General features: G+C 40.2%; 1 protein-coding gene across 4 annotated transcripts in view; it reads right to left on the bottom strand.

Annotated features, from left to right (window-relative positions):
• PATJ (PATJ crumbs cell polarity complex component) overlaps positions 1-23,002 on the bottom strand; it is a 391,357-nt gene that overhangs the window by 122,246 nt on the left and 246,109 nt on the right. For all 4 annotated transcript variants that reach the window (XM_077768086.1, XM_077768084.1, XM_077768085.1 and 1 more), the window contains 3 exons: positions 10,927-11,001; positions 6,039-6,156; positions 2,595-2,728 (listed from right to left, as the gene is read on the bottom strand). In XM_077768086.1, coding sequence (XP_077624212.1) covers positions 2,595-2,728; positions 6,039-6,156; positions 10,927-11,001 — 327 coding nt within the window. The remainder of the gene's footprint in view (positions 1-2,594; positions 2,729-6,038; positions 6,157-10,926; positions 11,002-23,002) is intronic.

The raw sequence follows: 23,002 nt of genomic DNA, 5'->3' as shown, positions 1-23,002 counted from the left end.
ACTCTGAGCTGTCAGCACAGAGCCCAACGCGGGGCTTGAACTCATGAACCATGAGATCATGACCTAAGCTGAAGTCGGATGCTCAACCGACTGAGCCACCCAGGTGCCCCTATCTTGGTATTTTAAAAGGCCTATTTAGAGGATGGGCTGCAAACACATTGTGATGCTAACTGAGATCTCCCCTCTCTGATCTCAGAAACCATCTGTCTTGGTTCTGGAGCAATTATTCATAGCAAATAGGACTGATGTGGTGTCAAGACCAAGTCCCAGAGGCTTCATTCCTCCAAAGATAGCAAAAGTATCTGCTGGACACACAATAGAGAGAGCACAGAAACCCTAATTGAACCGGTTGGAACAGATGCTTAAAACGGGTCACTAGCACTCACAACATGCTCTTTCCCTACATCAGAGCTGAAGGAGGCATCACATAATCACACGTGCAAAGGCAAGTGCAAAGGTTTGACAGTGAGTCAAACTGTCCACAATTTCCTTTCATAGGCTCTCGTCTTTATTTGCTAACTTTCTGCTGGCTGGGAGCAGTCCCATGACCTGACTGGATAATGGGACCCAGCATGTCAATTAGGCTGCATATTCCATGTCCAAATTTAGAAGGAAACAAAAGATCTTCACTGCAGTAAACAGTGGTTTTATCTGTTAAAGCACTTTCCCCTCTCCTGCTGTTCAGCCTCACCAAACCCCGACATGGCTATATATTAACTAGTGAGTCTAACCTACAGCTTTGGAAGAGGTACCTGAGGTTAAAACATAAAAGCTGCGCTCCATTTCTCATTTTTAAAGCAGTGCTTATCCTTCCAAGGACAGTGGTAAGTACAGTCTCAAAAGGCAGAACTATAGATTATGAACTTCAGATGCTGTTAAAAGTTTTTTTTTTCTTCCCTGCCTCACGATGGCAAAGAGAAGTAGAACATAGTATTTAGCAAACAGCCTCACATCTGAAAAGCAGCAGGTGATAAGAAGCACTGGGAGCCCCCAAGCTGGCAGCCAATAGCACAAATGTATGCAACAGTAAGCACCATGAGCAACACAGGCACATCTTATTCAGGCTTTCTAACCAACCCCATAAAGCAAAGTCATATTCATAACAAAGCAAAAAAAAAATTAGTTAACAAACTCATTCAGCTAGGCAAAACATGCTGATTAAAGTCTTCTGATTTCCTATAAGAAATCTAGTTCTGCCTTATTTTAAGCAGTATAGATGTTTATTTACAAAACATAAATAAAAGGGTGACTTCTTCATGGAAGAATTCACTACAAAATTTCCTTAGAATATAACTTTCCTCACTCATTTTAAATATAGATTTATATAAATTTAGCTTATTTAATATATAGGAAAATCTCTTTGGGTAAGCGAGGAAACAGGCCCTGGAAGGAAGAAACAGCCAATATTCAAGGCTGACTAGTAGTTTCTGCATACTACTCCAATGCCTTTAGTATAGAAAGACCTCAGAACTTTTCTACATTTCTTATTATATGGCTTGGAATGCTATCTGTTCAGCTTTTGTCACTGAGGAAAGGGGCGATCTTTTCTTTAGAAGTTCCCCTTCCTGTGGTTTGGTCCAGGCTATATTTTTAAAGTTTTTTGTTCATTTTTTTTTTAAGTTTCACTTATTTAGTTTGAGAGGGGGGAGGGGCAGAAAAAGGTGGGGAGAGAGAGAATCCCAAGTAGGCTCTGTGATGACAGTGCAGAGCCCAATGCGGGGCTCAATGCCACAAACCCTGAGATCATGACCTGAGCTGAAATCAAGAGTTGGATGCTTAAGCTTAACTGACTGAGCCACCCAGGTGGCCCTAGGCTGTTTGCTTTTTTTTTTTAGCGTTTATTAATTTTTGAGAGAAAGACAGATGTGAGAGGTAAAGGGGCAGAGAGAGAAGGAGACACAATCTGAATCAGGCTCCAGGCCCTGAGTTGTCAGCACAGAGCCTGATGCAGGGCTCAAACCCACAAAATACGAGATCATGACCTGGGCTGAAGTCGGATATTTAATCAAGCCACCCAAGCACCCCCGTAGGCTGTATTTTTAAACTGTATTTCAATCTCACCCCATGAAAAGACAGCTAAATCTGGCTGCTGAGTTAGTTAACTCCAGGTGTTCCCAGTTATAATCCTGTTATAATAGGTCTAAATGCTGCTTTAATGTTGTGGGTCTAATAAGCATTTATAAAAAATGCTCCAGGGGTGCCTGGGTGGCTCAGGTCATGATCTCACTATTTGCGAGTTCAAGTCCCGCACTGGGCCCTGTGTTGACAGCTCAGAGCCTGGAGCCTGGTTCGGATTATGTGTCGCTCTTGCTTTCTGCCCCTCCCCCACTTATGCTCTGTCTGTCTCTCAAAAATAAACAAAACTTTTTAAAAAATTTAAAAAAAGTCCATGTCCTAGACAGAGAAAATCCTGGTGAAAATTAAACACTGAGAAAAACTTAAAGCTGGGCAGAATATGCATGCGTATCTATTTATAACTATGTTTTTTTCCATTCCATGAAAAAGCCAAGCCTTGCATAGAAGTGAGAAAGGCCATAATAAGGTTCCACAACTAATTCTGTGACAGTAGATACACTTTACTTCTGGAAACTTACCAGAGGTGTGTCTTTTCCTCCCACAATGCTGAGACCAAGACCTGAACGTCCCTTGGATATTTCTATAATCATTTCCTGGCCGGGAACAATAGGGCATGTGGCAGGGTCCACTGACAGAGGAGCCTGGAAACCACCTGGAGGATTGAACACAGGATGACCGGCTAGTAGGAGATACGGCCCAGCATGCACACACTCTGTCACTTGGGGAGCACGGGGCCTGCACGTGGTCCTAGTTTCCTGCTAAGCGCCATGATGGAAAACAATGGGTCCTTAACACCCATTCAGGAAGGGATGGAACCTGACGCTTTTGAGATTAAAACAATAACAACCCCCTACTCGAGCATCTATTTTAACTATACCTGAAATTNCGACGTGGGGCTCGAACCCACGAACCACGAGATCATGACCCAAGTGAAAGTCGGACGCTTAACCGACTAAGCCACCCAGGCGCCCCTATACCTGAAATTTTAAAAATCTTAATATATACCATGGAAACTGGTATGGAAAAATGTATGACTAAATGATTAAGTACATATAGGCACAAAGCATAATGAAAATAAAGACTGGAACGACAGAAGATTCTGAGTTACATTTCTAAGATACTAAGAAAAATTAGTGCTTAAATACTTTCAATTAGAGCATAGCACATGAATTAAGATGTATAAAGGATTTAATCAATAAAACATAACATAGCTGAAAATAATATACAGAGTAAAAAAAAGAAGTGTCATATACACAACATTTAAGAATTACTGGGTCCATGACTGAAAACCTTGCTAAAATTTCTATTTTATAAAGATTTACTTTTAAATTTTTTGAAGTTTAATTTTCTTTAAAGATTTTTAAAAAAAATTTTAATGGGATGTCTACCCCTAATGTGGGGTGGAACTTAACAACCCTCAGACCAAGAGTTGCATGCTCTATTGACTGAGCCAGCCAGGCACCCCAAGGTTTACTTTTTTAAATCATTGCTTTTAGATTGGGTTTCTGTAGAAACTGAGAGAAAAAAAAAATTTACTGGCTAGGAAAAGATGTTTAATACAACCTCTTTATCTGGCATAACTTCTACATACGTGCATTTTCCAGATGACTGATTCTAACTAATCGAAAAATCAAAATATCCAAAAGGTTATTTTCATGAGATTCTTATACAAATAATAGCGTCCAGAGAATGTCATCTTTTCTGACAACTGAGTCTGATCATCATGAGTACTGATTCTTACTCTGTGGTAGAATTTAATTAAGGGCTGATAATAAAGGGCCCCACCTGCTGGTCAGCTGCAGCTAATGCACAGGGGCCAACTTGGGATCTAGAAAGCTCATTAAACATCTCTGTACAAGCAAGGGCCTGCAGGCTAAGAATGATTTTTACATTTCCAAAAGGTTTGAAAAAAAACTTTTTATGAAGACATGTCAAAATTACATGAAATTCAAATTTCAATGTCCATAAATGAGGTTGTATTGGAACACAGCCCTGAGAATTCATTTACTTGCAGTCTATGGCTGTTATCACTCTGACAATTGACTTGTAGTAGCTGCAAGCGTCCAAATGGCCCACAATCCTTAAATATTTACTATCTGGCCTTTTACAGAAAAAGTTTGCCAATCTCTGATATTAAACAAAAGGAAAGAGGCTGTAGGTAAGTCTGTGGAGGGTTCCACTCTAAGCAATAATAATAATAAATCAGGTTTGGAGTGGTAGGGATATGGATTTAAGTTTCCAAGAAGGAAATTAATAGGTGGGTGAAACTGAGGCTCGTTCCTAGCATCTGAAAAATGCATGTAACTAGCCACTTTCTAATAGGAATTAAATGAACAATGTGTGTAAGGTGCCCAGTCCAGTAGCTGGCATAATGTACCATTCATATAGTCACTCTTTCTGACCACATGGAATTTGTTAATCTAATGGCCTCTTGCTTAAGAGTGACACATTTAGCGACATAGTCTCAGTAACAATAAAAAATGCCCTATTAGACGAATTTTAAGTTATAAACCCAATTTGACTCCAGATCTTTTTGTAGCATATGTTTTCACACTGCATTTTCCATTCATTTACAATAAAACAGTGCACAAGAGTGGCATAATCTCATGAATGCTTTACAAAGTTTACTGTCCTTATGTAAATAACTAGATTAGCCTCTTGAGTGAGGAGAGAGAGAACACATAGTCAGAGATGCTGGGGATGGCATTTCTTTCTCTCCATTTTTGCCTCATCCTAGCTGGTCCTGAGTCAGTCTTGGTATGTATTTCTCCCATACGATCCGGCCGAAAGCCTGACAAACCCGGATCCCAATAAATGTTTCGTAAGGAGATGAGTGAATGAGAAGAATTTCCACAGATTAAATTATAGGATGATTCATTTCTGTTACGAAGCTATAAATATGCAATACATTGTATTAAAACTCAGTGGTCTAAATCATGGTTACCTTCTCTGTAAAAGGCCAGGTAGTTAGTATTTTGAGCTTTACAGGCCATGCATTCTCTGTAGCAACTACTCAATTCTATCCTTAATGTGTGAAAGCAGCCTTAGACAACAGATAAACAAATGAGCACAGTATTCCAGAAAAATTTTATTTATGGACACTGAAGTCCAGCTTCCAGGTGATTTTCATGAAACAGCCTTTTGATTTTTCCAACCTTTTAAAAATCTGAAAACCATCTTTGGAGACTATACAAAAACAGACGGTGGACCAAATTTGACCCACAGGTCATAGTTTGCGGACCACATTCATCAAGAATTTTAGTAAAAATCCAGTACTTCAGAAAACTACTTGCTTGCTAAATTTTTTATTGTGTTAATGTTTATAAAAAGCATGTGAAAGACAAATACCATAAAGGTGTCAGGCCTGCTAAATTCAGGCAGGGTTGTGCTTTGCCACTGGTGAGCATAATGTTTTAAATAGGCTTTTTAAAAATACTGACTCATATCATATAAAAACAAAGTGGAAGTACTTATTATTCATTTTGAAAATCTCTTTTCAACTGCCAGTCAGCATAATTCATGCTAGGAATTCAAAGAGAGAAAGTGAGTACTCAAGTCTTTAAAGACTGAAAATCAACAATCTTCAAATAACTTATATCAACATATTCAAGGCTAACAATTTGATTATGATTTTTAAGAGGTATTACTCATGAACTAAACACAATCTTTTGGAGAGACTACAGACTAATTTTTTTGGAAGCCTCATATTCAAACAGTATTTACTGAGGGCCTTTTTTGTTCCAGTACTTTTATATTCAATAAGCACTAGGCAATCCCAATAACAGAGCTGAGGAAAATGGTGACCTGCCCAAGTCCCAAAGCTAAGGAAGTGTAGGAGGGGTGCAAAACCAGGCTTCCGGACTCCTGGTCCAGTGCTCGTTTCAAGACATCACAATCCCTTTCTCTCATGTCTGATGAGCCAATTCAATTCAATTCAATTTTGCTCAGAGACAAAATCATACCATAGCCTGGGAAGTCCACATCTGTTGAATGGTATGATGGAGCTGGTGCTAAAGGTATCTCTTGTGAACTGAAGGAAACTTTTGTTGAATATTTTTGCTGTTTCATCTGGCTGACAGCCTACAGAAGAAAGGAAAATTAGATGAACGTCAAAGGGGAGAAATAACAAAAGAACAAGACTTTAAAACTGGTGTGTTATTGGATGGACCTTGAGGGTGTTATGCTTAGCGAAATAAGTCAGGCAGAGAAGGACAAATATCATATGTTTGCACGTATAGGAGGATTAGGAGGAACTTAACTGAGGAACAAGGGGGAGAAGAAGGGGGGAAATGGTGGGGGAGAGGGAGAGAGGCAAACCATGAGAGACTCTTGAATGCTGAGAACAAACTGAGGACTGATGGGTGTGGGGGGGAAGGGGGGATGGGCATGGAGGAGGGCACTTGTGGGGATGAGCACTGGGTGTTATATGGAAACCAATTTGACAATAAACTATTTGTAAAAACAAACAAAACTGGTGTGTTATTACCAAAACAATGGGAGCACTCCAAAAATGTCTTCTGAGAATTCAAAGTGAGAGAGGTGGCAGGAGGAAGTTCAGACGATTTCTGTCCCCTCCCCCATGCCCCCTATTTTAATGTAACATCTAAAATGCTTCAGTGAAGGATGGATCAAGGAAGGGAAGAAGGATAAAAGCTGATAATACCTATCACTGCGGTCTGTATATGATGCTGGGGCTAGTAAGCAGAACAAAAATTTTTACAATTTCTACTTATTCTGATGCAGTCAATGCGAAGTGTACATACCTATGTTGTGCTTGGTGAAAAGCAATCTATGGTGCAGATGTTCTGAGCATACAACCCTGTCCATCTCTTCTGGACACATCCACAATAGCCAAATGCATTAGGCAGGTTAATCGAGCAACATGAAGGTCAGGAAGAGGAAATGAGCATCCACTAAAAGCTTACTAAGTGCCAGGTACACAAATTACATTTGAATTCACCTCAAAGACCTGTACCTTAGCCCCATTGACTCCCAGTGCCTGGAACATAGTAAAGCCTCAATAAATGTCTGATGAATGAATGAATGAGTCAATGAACGAGTCAATGAATGGATACAGAAGAGCAAAATTGAAGACATGGGAAGTCACAGTTGAAAATGAATTTATAATACAATCAAGGTGCAGAGAACTTTGCTGTGTGAGCTTTGGAAAATTAACTTGTAATTCTAGATTTGGGCTGATAAAACCTTCAATGAGTTATTAGTATTAGAAAACCAAGAAAAACCAAAAGGATTCCATGCTTGCTTCACAGGCAGTTAAGAAATATAGGTAGTGACCTGACCTGCCTTCTGGATCTGTAGTTAGCCAGGGAACCCATCCCCAGTTGGAAGATTCTGGTGGGGGCAGTGAAGCACCAGGCTGTCCCTGGAGTCTAGAAATAGGATCAAGGTAACTGCTCCAGAACAATGACACCTCAAGATTCTGTCACTGGAAGACTTTGCCTCATTACAAGACACTGTGCAGTATATAAAAACTAAAACAATACCACCCATTGTGTATCTGCATTGTGTTTCCCAGTTTTCAAAAACACTTTCACATCTATGAATTCATTCATTCATAAGAACAACCTGGAGAGTTAGACAATATTATTCTCTTTTCCAGAACAGAAATCATCGTCAAATGACATATCTGAAATCACACAACTAATCAAAAGAAGAGGTTGGATTAAAAGTCAGTAGCTAAATGATGCTACAAAGTATTGTATTTTTATTTTTAAAAGATTTTATTTTTAAGTAATCTCTATCCCCATCATGGGGCTCAAACTTACAACTCTGAGATCAAAGGTTGCATGCTTGAAATGCCCGGGTGGCTTAGTCGGGTGAGCACCCAACTCTTGATTTTAGCTCTGGTCGTGATCTCAGTTCCTGGGATCAAGCCCCACATCAAGCCTTGCCGTGCTCCACACTGAGAGTACAGAGCCTGCCTGGAATTCTCTCTCTCCCTCCCCCTCCTCTCTGTCTCTCTCAAAATAAATAAACTTAAAAAAAAAAAAAAGAGTTGCATGCTCTACCATCTGAGCCACCAAGCATCTCAGAATGCTACAAGTTTAAAATGTTTATCAAACAGCTGCTAAGCAATGAGTCTATGAATGTTCATTTTCTTTTCTGCAGTTTTTCTATCACCAACATTTAATAATGACCATATACTTTCTTAAAAAGACTTATTCAAAGACATATTTTCAGTGATTTAAAAAACGAGGTAGTGGAAATATGTCAAATAAAGGTTTATTATCAGAAAACTGAACAATGGAACCACCTACATACTAATTACTCCAGGGACCACATTTTCCAGCCTCCTTGCAGTCAGTTACATCTGCAGACTAACTCTTACTCAGTAGGATGTAAACAGGCACAAACTGTACAATTCTCAGGTCACTCTCTTAAGGATTAGAATCCTTCCTTCCTCTTCTCCCTAACTGGCATGCAGATAGGGTGATAATAAGTGGAGAAGCCACCTCAGACCAAAAACTGGATGCATTTTTAAGGAGGGTAATCAAATAAGAATGATAATCATTCTCAGATGATCATACCCATACTTTATATACAAGAGAACCTTCCTGTAGAGATTGAGCCTAATCTTAACTCATACAGTACTTAAGTTCCACTTTTGTTTAGGATCATCTTTAAAAAGAATATCAGTAACAAAGCTAAATGTAAGCTAAAGAATATTTTTATGAAAAAAATCATGGGATTTTTAAAACAGGAAAGTACAAGAGACCGCAATCACTACATTATCACTTTTATAATAGCAGGGAATGTCTGCATCATTACATCTCAGCTCCAGGTAGCATCCCATTTCATTGTGCATAATAGGTTTCCAACAGGTATTGATAGCACTGAACTCAGCTAAAAAACAAGGAAACAGTCCACAGGAACCAAGTGAAAAGTCCAACATATATTTTTAGAAGCAGACTTCTTGCTGGTAAGTGTGGTGATGGATGGAATGTGTGCTCCCCATGACTCATCCATTGGCACAAAACCAAACTAATAAGAATGAACGATAAGAGAGATTGGATTTGCTCTTGAATGTCTTCTATTCAAACATGAGAGCTGGAATGGATGTTATAGGCCATCTAACCTAACTAAGCCAGTGGTTCTCATACCCTGTATTTATAACAGAAATTGCTAGGGAGCTTTTAAAATTTATGGGTGCTGGGACCCCCATCCTAAACCAAGTAAATTGGCATGTTTTGTGTTTTAAGAATTATTGCTTAAAGTTAACCCATGGATTCTTAACCCAGGGTTAATGGGTTTCTGAGAGAGCCACAGAAACTATCTGGGGAATTATAAAAATCCTGTGTTGTGTCACAGTTATGTTTATCAGTGTTTTTCTGGGGAAAAGAATCTACAGTTCATCAGGTCTTTTATGAGGGGAAAACAAAAATCGCCATTGAAAACAAGAAATGAATTGTTGAGTTTGCTACTATGGATTAACTGCGTGGCCACAGGCAAGGCACTTAACCTCCTTGTACCTAAACTTGCTCATCTGTAAATTGGTGGCATTATCTCTAAACCTTGTAAGCTTGCTGTAAAGATCAAAGAGAGAGGTATATAAATAAACCTATCACTGTGCCAGGAACAGTTTAAGAGTTCAACTGATAACAGCTATTAATGTTTTGATACCCATTGATAATAAATGACCAGCCAGCTCCTGACTGAAAACTGTCAGGGGTGGTTTGGAACAGCTCGAGTGGTTGGGAAGTTCTTCATAATGAGCTGACACAGCCTCACTGCATATGTTGCTCACTGACCTCTGGGCTCTTTCTCTTCTGTAGCCACAGAAAAGGGTTATAGACACTTTCCCAAAGGAAAATGCTTTAGATATTTAAGCGCTCAGTTTTCAGCAGGGAAAAGAAAGGGCAGATGAGGAATAAAATGTTATGCTAAAATAACATTTTAGAGATGGCTGATATGTACCTTGTGATATGTGGCAGCATATAACGTATTAACACATTAATAGTATTTACAAATACATTACATAAAGTAAAAAATGTGTTCTTAAATTAAAAATTGCTTATATGATTTCGGTTGAACTGAATCTGGTTATTTTTAAGGTTCTTCCTGTACCTAGTCATTTTTTTAAAAAAGATTTTATATTTTTAAGAAATCTGTACATCCAACATGGGGCTCAAACTCAAAACCCTGAGATCAAGAGTCTCATGTCTACCAGAGACAGCCAGGCACCCCTACACCTACTCATTTTTATTTAGGATTTTAGCATATAATTTTGGAGACTTTTCAAAGGTGTGTCCTTTGGCAATGTTTGAAATATCATGCATTTCTTGTAAGTTCTAGTTCCTTAAACATAAAAATAGTACAGTAATAATGTAAATTTTAGCAGCCTGAAAGTATAAACTAGAATGTAGAAATGAGACTCAAGATTTAAAAAAAAACACTCAATAGCAACAAAAGTACAAACATTTGACAAAAATTTATATTTTTAAGAGCAGCGAAACTTAAAATGCAAGGAACATGAATGTTATTGTATTTATGTTTGTACAGAACTACACATTCTCCCACTTAAAATTTTTATTTATGACATTAAGACATGGCACTCTAAGAATTTAAGTGCGGGTGTGTTTGCAGGGATGGCCTGCTTTTAAACACCTGTTCAAGGTATCGACCCAGGAAGACGCACAGAGAATATTTCCATATACCTTACACAGAATCGGTTATATGGCTGTGGGTTGACTGCAAGTTGCAAGACATACCATAACCTCCTGGCAAGTCACAAAGGATCTGATTTCATTGCAATCACCTCCTTTTCTTCTGGAACCTACTTACAATGCACACCATCCCAGTAGAGCAAAACCTAAAGTGGAAGTTACATACATTGTCAGTTGGGCATTCCAGGGGCTTCTGTTGACCTGCCACCACACCTTGATCAACGATCTGGGAGATGTCATCCTAAAATGTAAGAGATACAACCAGTTAACAGTATTTTAGGGTTCATTTGCACTCTCCAACTTTAGCAAACACCATGGAGTTTTGGCTCTACTACAAAAATGACCACAAAGCACCAGTCGTGAAATTTCTCTTCATCCAGCTCAACTAACTCTCAGAAATGAACACAGTCTTGTCACTTCAAATGCTTCTTTTGGGAACTTTCAGATCTATCAGGCTTTAAACCTATCAGATATTCCCTGATGGTCATGTCAGCCGAGATTTTTCTTCTTTTGCCATACTAGTAATTTCTATATCTTTATTTATACTGAATATTTTGTTCTTTCATGGCTCAAGCTCTGATATTAGAACATCTTTCTTCTCAAGATATTCAATTAGAGGCAAAACTATATTCACTAAAGACACTCGGGTTTACAAAGTTACTGAAAAGTACAGAGTCCAGACTTAGGAGAGGAACAAACTACCAAAACACAGAGGAAACCACTGCACACTTAAAGGGCAACTTATTGACACCAACAAATTGACCAGGATGCTTATGTCTGCTTCCCATCACATCTCATCCTTCTTTACAGGCAAATTTATAGGGGAAATTATCATAAAATTGTTTCGTCTCAGGCCTAAACTCCTGCATTTGGACTTGGAGAAGGCAGGGAACATGGAGTGAGATTGTTTTGGATAGGAGCAAAGATTGGCTAACTCTAAGTCCCGGGTAAATGTCTGAGGTGGCATGTATAACATACAGGTGGCATGTGTAACATACAGACTGCAGGCAGGAGAGCTATCTGGAGATGATAAGAAAGGCATATAGACAAGTAGTAGGAGTTTTTTGTGACCCGAGTTCCTTGATTTAAGAGTTTTCCAACCCTGAGATGTTCTGACATCTCCAAGCCTCAGTCTCCTCATTTACAAAATGGGAAGAAATAAAGGTTTACTATAGGGATGTTGAAAGGATTAAGTGAAACAATACATGAAAAGCACTTAGCAGGGTAGGTGGCAAAAAACCAGACATGTAATAAAGATGCGAATGATGATAGTAAATGGAATCAAGCTCTGATAAATCCATATTCCTAACTTTACTATAAGGCTGGTGAAAATAATTACATGGACAGGACATTTTCTCCTTTGGGGAATGCTGGGGTACTATCTGATACCTCCTACCCCCCACTCCCACCTCAGTTTCTTTTTTGAATATACTGACATACCCTTGTTCAACAGGCTCCCCCATCAGTTTGTAACAATACAAGAGATAAGGATCAGGTCATGCCCAGCTATTCATTATTACTAGATTAGGTTACAATCTCATCCTGTCCCATCAATTCCCTATTGGCTTACAACCTGAGAAATCTAACCCCACTACATAATATGCTGAGACTGCAGCCTAGGTCTGCTGGATGATTGTGACTACCCTTATCTGTCCACTTATTTTGTAGGACCACAATTCTTTCTCATTTAGATATAGATTCTCTCTAAATGTCTCCCATACAGGAGAAAGACTTTAGAATTTCTCTCCTGCCAAACTCTGCTCCTAAACAGATTATATGACATGAATTCAAAAGTTACTTCATGTCACAATTCCCTGAGCCCAGGGGCAGTGGCCCTTCCACAGCATGACCAATTTATTTTATCACGATTTTTGCAATATTGAGTTGTATCTTTTTATGTGTCTATCTCTCATATACTAGCATGATCGACTTTTTGTCTTACTTGTTTATTCAACGTATGGCAGAATAGACTGTGAGCTTAAAAAAGGGCCCGTGCTGAATGAATCAAAGTTTGGGAACTCAAATCTGAAATGCACCTGGGTGGATTTCAGAGCCAGCCATGAAAGACAGGATGCACGGTGAAGGTGATCCTGTGGCTTCCACTTTAAAGGATCACAGTTGAAAAGAGAGAAGAAAGACATGTAAAGGTCAATAAATGGTGCTCACAGGAATTTTTAGAATAAAACTTCTAAATTGCTTTATAAATGGAAACCACTGGTATTATTCCTTCCAGTGTGGATCAAATGGACTTCGGAAGGGCCTCTGTTTGAAAATGATACTGCAAGTCTGCAATTCTACCTTTGTTTAAGCCCAGATTAACTAGCAGTGGGACAAAGAAGCTGACTTCCCCAGCTAGACTTAAAAACCCAATTTGCATATCACAGAGAGGTGCTACTAATTGGCTGAATTCATCCACATGTGCAGTTGTAAATAAAAAAGGGCACTGGAGCGGCAGCCACAAAAATCTGGGTTCAGACTGGTTCCACTACTTAGCAGCAGTAATGCTTGGAAACCTTCATTTCGAGCAGCGGTGAAAATACACTAACAGCGACCTCAATAAGGCGTTGCCAGCAAAGTTGAATTCAACACATGCTTACAGAGGGTCTACTCTATGCCAGCCCTGAAAAAGGCCAAAGGAGTCTTGCACTTATGACATTTACAGATCGGTGAGACAGATATTAGAGAAGAAGTTGTGGAAACTGAATGACAACTAAGTGATATCTGTATGAAGATGTGTGGCAGATAGCAGGTGTCTGAGAAGTGGGTTTCCTTCCCTTTCTCTTATCTGAAAATGTAGAAGGATGAGACAAGGAAATTAGAGCTCTGAAAAGCATCTGGTCCGACACCCTGTCCCATTTCTTACACTGATTACCCTTAAACCTCTGGGCCACCAGATGGGGCCAGTGCATGGTGAAGATAATAATAGTGACAGCTGGAGCTTGCTGAGCACTGACTATGCCAATTACTGAGCTAGATATAGTTTACATGTCAGACGCCGATGTACATAACAGACCCATGGGATAAGTACTATTATCACCCTCATTTCAGAGTTAGCTGGGGCAGGAGAGGCTAAAGTATATGCTGAACCAAAACCATCCAGACACATTGTGCTCAGGCAAAAAACAAAAGCAAAAAAACCCATCACAATTCATGGTGCTAGCCACTGCAGTGACTTCTGGTCACTTTTTTCTGTGTTTTGCAAATTTCAAACTTGATAATCTCCCAACTGTTGCAACAAGGGAGTTTTTAGTGCCTTCAAAGCTGAGGCTCTGGGATATTCTAAGGTTTTGATTTTGCACAGGAGACCCTTAAATAAGAAGGGCAAGGAAGGCGCAGGGAAAGACCATCTCATTTCATGAAACAAACTGATAGAACACATTCTGTGTACATGATATTATAATCCTCAGTGCAGTACTAGAAGCTCCTGAAAGAAAATGCTTTGTGGCCCAAGCAAGTTACTCTGATCAAGAGAAGGAGCCTCCAAGTGGTGAACATAAAAAGCAACACTGGGAATATTCTATATAATAGATAATAATGGGATGTTCAGCTTACAGTCACCCACGCTGGCTGACTTCTGTCCCAAAGCTGGTAATCAACATGCCCTGTCTGTCTGGCCAAAGTAATTGGTCCATGCATGGGTAGACATCTGGACCATACAAGAACATCCTATAGATTTTCCAACATGGATCCAAGGGAAGAGAGTCAGTCCCTTTCTGGCAGAGAGGCTTAGGAGCTATGGGTGGCCATGCTCCCAAACTTCCACTTGCTTCCTTCTACTGAGGAAACAAGTCTGCAGTGGAAGAGAGTCAAAGAGATACATAGGTTTCTCTGGCAGGTCTCAGGTTCCAACTGTCTCTGAAGCTGTCAACCCTGCCTTTCCTCTAGTTATGTAAAAAGGTCTGTCACCTATCAGTAAGTTTCCCTTTGTCTATAGGTCAAGCTGAGGTTTTTTCACTTGCATTCAAGGCACTACTGATTAAAATGAAGTGGAGCCCAGAAAAGATCTATCAGGATAACAAACTCACAGGGGTGAAGCCAGAGGGTAGCTAAATGGAGCTGAAGGAAGTGAACTGAGTACCAGAAAGAACTGCTCAGGTGAAAGGTAGTCTCATCCAAAAGTATTAAAATTCAGTGACTTTTAAAACACGCTTGTCCGACACACAACAAACACAAATTGTCTATTGCTGATAGACATCAAAGGCCTTTAATACAAACTTGCTTAATTTCTGCTCCCTCTGAAATATAAGAGAATCAGTATGGGTTTTAGATGATAGGACCTTAAAATTATTGTGACAAATAAGACTTCCCCAGAGAAGTGAAAAGTTTACAGACTCAAAGAACAATGTGTGAACAGCACTATGTTTCTGATAAGTTCTAGAATTCAGAAACTAGGACACTAGACACAGCTAAGAAAGTCTGAGTTCTAGGCTCTGCCAGGGTGTCATCTTCCTTCTCTGCGTCCTTAGCACTAATAATTATGATTGTAAGATTATTTTCTCAGTTTAGAAAAATCTGATAATAGCTTCCTTCCAGGCAAGTTGAATTTCATGTAACAAGTCTTCACAACAGGCCAGTTAAAAGGGTTAGGAATGAAAGCAAACCAGCAGGTGTCAGAGATGGGAATTTGTGTTAAAATTGTGTACCTCTCTCTCTGTTATCTTTGAGTTCATGAGGTTACTTTACCTATTAGCATCATGTCTCTACATTATTTTCTTCATTTATGATACAGAGGGAGAAAGAATGGAGGAAAAAGCCAAAAGCTTTCCTCCTGTGACTGTTGTGAAGGAAATAGACCTGATGTAAATCTATCATCTTTTTTATGACCAGGAAAGGGAAATTTATCATGTAGGCAAATCTCAAGTGATTTTTAGAAATACAAGATATAAAATACAATGAGCTGTGAAAAATGCCACATGTTTGAATGCACTAGAACTCTGCCATTGGCAACTGGCACACTGTCACAAAAGAGAGGCCAGTGCTGACTCAGACATATTCTTCTCTCCCGCTCCTTACAAGGGAATTCCTAGGCTTTTGCTATAGAAGCAGTTTTCATATTGGATCTGGAACAGAAAATATGATTTGCACAGTGACATCTGCTACCCTATCCAAACTAAAATCCTGCTGTTCTTGATGGACTACAAATTGGGGATAAAAATGGATTTTAAGTACACAGGTCAGTTGTTTTAAAAGTGAGGAATACATACGTCTGAGAATTCCAGACTGGAATTGAGACCTACAGTCATCAGAAACACATTTTAAGCTATTTTTCCAAACTTGGATACCAGCACTTTAAAAACACTTAGGAATCATTTTTAATAAAGCACAGTAGTCAAAACTGATAAACTGGCATCAATTATACTTCACTTAAAGTGTTTTTTAGGGGCGCCTGGGTGGCTCAGTCAGTAAAGTGTCTGACTTTGGCTCAGGTCATGATCCTGAGGTTTGTGGGCTCAAGCTCTGAGTTAGGCTCTGTGCTGACAGCTCAGAGCCTGGAACCTGCTTCAGATTCTGTGTCTCTCTATCTCTGCCCCTCCCCTACTTGTGCTGTCTCTCGCTTTCTCTCTCTCTGAAAAATGAATAAACATGGAAAAATTTAAAAAAAAAATTTTAAATGTTTCTGAAGGAAAATAAAAATAAAAAATAGATAAGCTGAACATGTATCAGAAATCACACAGCATGTTATGCCCTTAAAAGTTTAAATTCTACACTGAGCTCATTATCTTCCTCTACAAATCTATTTTTTTTATGTTATTATTTTAAAAATTAGAGACAATATCAACCTCCTACTTATCCAGGTTCAAAACCACAGTTGGCTTTTACTAACGTCTCTCCTTGGTGCTTTTACTGAATCATTTGCAAAGTGCGTTTACATCTACGGACACAACATGAAGCAAAGTAGATTTTTTTCTAGACAGTGGGATTTCACAGAGCAGAAAATTTTCAAAAGAACATTAAGAATATAGAATTGTTGTTATTATTTTGGCTAAGTAATGAAAACCAAAGTAATATTAGTTTGGAGCATATCAATTTGTCATTTTGTAAGTCAAAAAATGGTTAAGTGGGGCGCCTGGGTAGCTCTGTTGGTTAAGCATCCGACTTGGGCTCAGGTCATGATCTCACGGTTTGTGGGTTCGAGCCCCACGTCGGGCTCTGTGCTGACGGCTATCTCAGAGCCTGGAGCTTGCTTCTGATTCTGTATCTCCCTCTCTCTCTCTGACCCTCCCCTGCTCACGCTGCCTCTCTCTCTCAGAAATAAATGAAACATTAAAAAAATTTTTTAAAAAAGAAGAAATGGCTAAGTAACAGTGATTTCAGAGGGCTCAACCTATTAAAGTTCCCCTGTTCCTGTTACTACCATATATCATTACCAATGTCACATAAGAAGAGCCGTTTTAGCACTGCAAATTTTGGGAGGGCACAGTCTTAAAGGGCAGTCCTTGAACTTGCATAGATTTAGCTTTAAAATGGACTCTCCATATGGTTGTTTTTCATATTTTCCACAAATCATTGGAAACTGTCACAGATCCACGTGATTCTAATTCTTCAGTATTATCTGAAAAGCTTTGACTTTTTCTTTTTTAATGTTTTATTTATTTTTGAGACAGAGAGATAGCATGAGCAGGGGAAGGTCAGAGAGAGAGGGAGACACAGAATCGGAAACAGGCTCCAGGCTCTGAGCGCGCTGTCAGCACAGAGCCTGACGCGGGGCTCAAACCCACGAACCATGAGATCATGACCTGAGACAAAGTCGGACGCTCAACCGACTTAGCCACCCAGGTGCCCTGAAAAGCTTCGACTTTGAAGTTGGATAGTGGTTCATAGCCAGATTTTTCCACCTATAGGTTATATGATCTATGTATGACAAAGTAGACTTTAAAACCTCAGCTTCTTCATAGGTTAATGCCAACTCTCTCGGAGAGGAAGTGTGGCCTGATCAGGCATGGGAGCCAAACACATAAGGTTTTGAATTCTTACTGTGATACTTAGTGCCCCTAAGCCTTCTGGAATACTCAGGTCACTCATCTGCAAAATGCAGATAACAATAATGCTTTCATTATGGGGAGGGTGGAGAGAAATACTCTGTTCAGTTTCTAAGAAAGAGTAAGTGTGCAGTACATGGAGAAGGCCATTATTAACACTACTGTTTTTGTCAGGATAAATGAAGTAATATTTTAAAAGTGCCTACTATGTTGAAAACAGTATGGAGGTTCCTGAAAAAATTAAAAATGACACTACCATAAAAAAATAAAATAAAAAAATAAAAGTGCCTACTAAGTGACAAGTACGTAATGAGCAGCCATTAAATAATAGTTTCCTGTCCTGCACAATCAAAATTTCAATACGCAAGAAGGAACAAGTGATAATAATGGCAGCAAATGCTTTTGCAATACTCACTACATGACCCAAAAAGGCATCATTCTAAGTGTATTAATTTCTATGTTATAGGAGACTGAGCCTATTATCATCCCCATTGTATTGATAAGGAAACTGAGGCACAGAGACTCAATTAAGTGTCCCAGCCAGGATTTGCATCCAACTTCAAAAAAGTAGTTCCTTGTGGGGCGCCTGGGTGGCTCAGTTAGTTGAGCATCTGACTCCTGGTTTTGGCTCCGGTCATGATCTCACAGTTTGTGATTCGAGCTCAGCATGGGGGTCTGCGCTAATAGTGCAGAGCCTGCTTGGAAATCTCTCCTTCTCTCTCTGCCCCTTGCCTGCTCAATCTCTCTGTCTCTCAAAATAAATAAACTCATAAAAACATTAAAAAAGTAGTTCCCAGCGGTGACGAGTACTACAGGATGGCAAGTGAAGGGCCGTGGAACTCTTGATGGTATGAGTTCAGCGAATCCTGGAGGTCAGGAGTGAGGAGGTAGCCTGGGATGGACTCAGGCAAAGGCTGTCTGTCCTTTTCTAGTGTATCCACAGGCTACAAGGTGGGAGTCCGAGGACCCAAATCAGCAGTAGACAATTTGTGTCTGACGGGCATGTTTTAAAAATCACTGAATTTGAATGCTTTGAATTTGACTACCTCTGGGCTGAGCAGGTCTCTCTAGTCTGCTGTCTTATACCCAGCCCAGTTCATTCGTGCCTCCCCACAAATGTGTTCTTCCTTCTTGGTTTCCTTCCTCAGTAACGGCCCCCAGCCCCCGGCCAGTCAGCTGCCACGATGCATGTGAGAGTCAGTCTTGGGCCCCTCCTCTCCATCAGCTTTCATCTCTGTTACTCTAACAACTTTTTAACTCTCCCCTGCCTTCAAGTTTTGACTTTGTCTAAGGGATTCTTCACAGGCCAATCACAGAAGGATGTTTTCAAATGGCTAATCTCATCATCAACCCCTGTTAAAAACCACTCCAAAGGCTTCCCTTTGTCCACAAGGCCGTCCATCACTCACCCCTGTCCACTTCTTGGCTTTCACCTCCGGCCACTCCACCTGCATGGCACAGCCCTGTCTCCAATAACAGACCAGGGACACAGACTCAGGTGTTTACAGGTATGGGGAGAAGGGAAGCAGGCAGGCGTGGGGAAATGGTATCAAGGTAGGGACAGAAAAGGCGGCTGGGTGGCTCAGTCGGTTAAGCCTCTGAGTCTTGGTTTTAGCTCAGGTCATGATCTCACAGGTCCCTGGGATTGAGCCCCTCATCAGGTTCTGTGCTGATAGCATGGAGCCTGCTTGGGATTCTCTCTCTCTCTCTCTGCTCCTCCCCTGCTTGTTCTCTCTCAAAATAAATAAATATTTTTTTAAAAAGTAGGGACAGAATAAGCTGCAAGTGCATAACTGATTTATCAGGTAGCTTAGAATGCTGGTCTGTTTTTAAGAGAAAAGAGAAACCAGGATTTTTATGTGAAAATCTCCTGATTTATAAAAATTAGCCGAAACATTTTTTTTTTTTTTTTTTTGAGAAAGAGCATGAGTTGGGGAGGGGCAGAGAGAGAGGAGGACAGAGGATCTGAAGCGGGCTCTGCACTGACAGCAGAGAGCCCAACTCAGTGCTCGAACTCATAAACCGTGAGATCATGACCTGAGCCAAAATTGTAATGTTAACTGACTGAGCCACCCAGACGCCCCTAGCTCAAACATCTTAAGAGCACATCATAGAGGTGAAATGAGATCTGGATCCGACTCTGTCAGTCAGTCTGTGACCTGTCCATCAGACCTAATGTGGTGTACATTATGTGAAATATCAGACCTACTGTCGTGTATATTATGTGGATCATTATGTGAATGAAAGAGGCCTTATTTATTGATACTTTAATGTTTATTTATTTATTTTGAGAGAGTGAGCAAATGGAGGAGGTGCAGAGAGAGACAGAGACAGAAACAGAGGATCCCAAGCAGGCTCCGAGCTGTTAGCACAAAGTCCGACACGGGGCTCAAGCTCACAAACCATGAGATCATGACCTAAGCTGAAACCAAGAGTCAGTTGTTTAACCAGCTGAGCTACCCAGATGCTCCGAAAGAGGTCTTATTTATCTTTACATTCCCAGAGCTTGACACAGCACAGGTTCTCAGGATATGTGCACTGAATAATGAGAGTATGGCATGCCTAGATTTTATATAGGCAAAATCTGCTGTTAACAGTAGCTACATTTACTGAGCCCTTCCTGCATGCCAAGCACTGCGCTAAGGGTTTCAATCCTCACAACAGAGAGGTGGACATCCTCCTCCTCCATTTTTGGATGAAGACTGCAGATAGGATAAGTCACTTTTCCCAGTGAACAGCAGAGGTAAAATCTAAGTCTGTTCAGACTTCAGAGCCCACGATTTGTATCTGATAGTCTTTTTCATCTGAAAAAGCAAGTACTGCCAGGCCATTTGGAGACAGGGGTAGTATCTAGAACACTCACCATTGATTTTTCAATAGGTAGGTGTGAAAATTTTATATGGATCAAGCTTACCTACTAGAGAGTAAACAGTGTTCCTAACATGTTGCTACTGCAGCTGGTGTGGACTCTGAAAGGGTAAAATGCACTGCCTGTTAGTGTGAATTTCCACGTCATAGCTCATTTAGGTTAGTGATAGTTAATTCAGAAACAATTCATGTTTCCCCAGGCATCTTGCTATCCCGTAAATTCCAAAATCTCCACAAAGAAGCCAGAGGTAGAATGCCACCTTGAGCTGCCTGAAATGCTCTCATTTTTCTCTTCTTGCCCAGAGGATCAGAAATATTTCACAATGAAAGACAACAGTAAAAACCATTGCAGACAGTTGGAAAAATCGGAACATTTTGAAAAATTTTGAAAAATCTAAACTGGTATTGAGGCTGCTGTATCAGATCTGTGGTGAGAAGGATTGTTTGACACATGGACACATAGACTGTATTGTTGCTAAGCAGTTTCATAGATAGATTGGGAAAGCGCGCCGGGCACATCTGTTTGGGGCATTTCCTAGCAGGTTTATCATGGGCAGCTGGCCAAGTCCTGAGAAGATGCTTGTTCTCAAGACCCAGACGGTGCAACAACTGCCACTTAAATAGCTCTATACCTGCTTGCAGAGGAACGTTTTAAAGAACACATACAGCAGAAGGTTTGCATACTGAGGGCAAGAAAGGTAAACTCCTTTACTGGCAATTTTCTGTGGAACCTCCTTGGCAAACATAGATTCCCTTGCTGTTGATTAAGATCTTTGCATCGACAAGAGTGAGAATATCTAGTTGTCACTGCCTCTCATGGATGGCCACTGCTACAGTGAACTTCCAGCCAGTCAGTCAGCATTGATTCTGGTCCCTAATCACCTAATCACCACACCACAGTTACAGGTGAGGGTCACCTTTTCAAGCTCTGAGTGGCCACCCACTGCTTTCAGCAAAGAGATCCCTCATTGACACGGTCTGTCTCCAGGTTGGTTTCCATCTCAACGGTTCTGGCAAACATGCATGTTCACGCACATTCATACTCTCTATGTTGAAGTTTAAGATTTAGACAAAAGGGAATGAAACTTACAAAGTTCAGATCCCAATGTAACTTTCTTGCTGTCCTTTGACTTCAATTTTGTTCTAAGTCTGTATCTCTCTCAAAGGCAGTAGTGCACAGTGGTTTAGAGACAAGCTTCCAGCCTCACAGTGTCTGGACCTGGATCCATGCATCACTGGGTGATAATTTAATGTTTCAGTGCCTCAGTTTCCTCATCTCTTAAATGGCGATAATACTAGCACTAACTTCATAGGACTGTTAATGTAACTGAGCTTAGACTAATGTCTAGCATATGGTCTTTCAATAGATACTGTTATGATTATCCTTTGCATTTTTTCAGGTTGAAAAATTCACTTCAGTTTTCTAAGTTACACCTTGATGCTTCACTCACAACAGCTACTCCTTATGTGGCCTACCCTAAATGTTTTATTTTATTTTAATTTTTTAAAATGTTTATTTTTAAGGGAGAGTGAGACAGAGCACAAACGGGGAAGGGGCAGAGAGAGAGGGAGACAAAGAACTCAAAGCAGGCTCCAGGCTCTGAGCTGTCAGCAGAGAGCCCAACATGGGGCTCGAACTCACAAGCCATAAGATCATGAGCTGACCCAAAGTCGGACACTCAACTGACTGAGCTACCCAAGCACCCCAAAATGTTTTAATCAGAATAACAGTAATGGGGAGCCTGGGTGGCTCAGTCGGTTGAATGTCCTACTTCAGCTCAGGTCATGAACTTGCGGCTTGTGAATTTGAGCCCCACATCAGACTCTGTGCTGACAGCTCAGAGCCTGGAGCCTGCTCTGGATTCTGTATGTACCTCTCTGTTTGCCCTTCCCTTAAAAAATAAACATTAAAAAAAAAATAGCCTCATCATCATTAATAAGTCACCCTTGCACAGAGATCTCAGAATACTATGGCATGGTTCTGCATAGCACCTTATAGTTGGTACTCCTCAATTCTCACAACTGTTATTTCTTTCTCCCATTTTATAGATGCAGAAACTGAGGCACAGAAAGGTTAAGTGCCTAATATTATATTGCTCATAAATGGTAGAATCAGGATTTGAATCCTAGTAGCCTAGCTCTAGTGTTTGTACTCTTGACAGTTTAGTTATACAGCCTCAGAAGAGTATATTATATTAACACAGATATTCTCAATTTGATAAAAACATAGGTTGATATCCAAAAGATTAAAATGATGACTTAGGGATTCATGACCTTCTATGTCAAGATACCAGGGGGTCAAGCACCCTTCAGGATGAGCCCCAGCTCTTCCAATTTCCAGTTCTGTGATCTTTCACTAAGCAGATTACAGTCTCATCTGTAAGTCTGGGGTAT

Source organism: Crocuta crocuta, unplaced genomic scaffold (assembly GCF_008692635.1).
Source record: "Crocuta crocuta isolate KB4526 unplaced genomic scaffold, BGI_CrCroc_1.0 scaffold85, whole genome shotgun sequence".
Classification (NCBI taxonomy): Eukaryota; Metazoa; Chordata; class Mammalia; order Carnivora; family Hyaenidae; genus Crocuta; species Crocuta crocuta.
The sequence above is the reverse complement of the archived record's forward strand: the minus strand, read 5'-3'. Positions and strand labels throughout refer to the sequence as shown.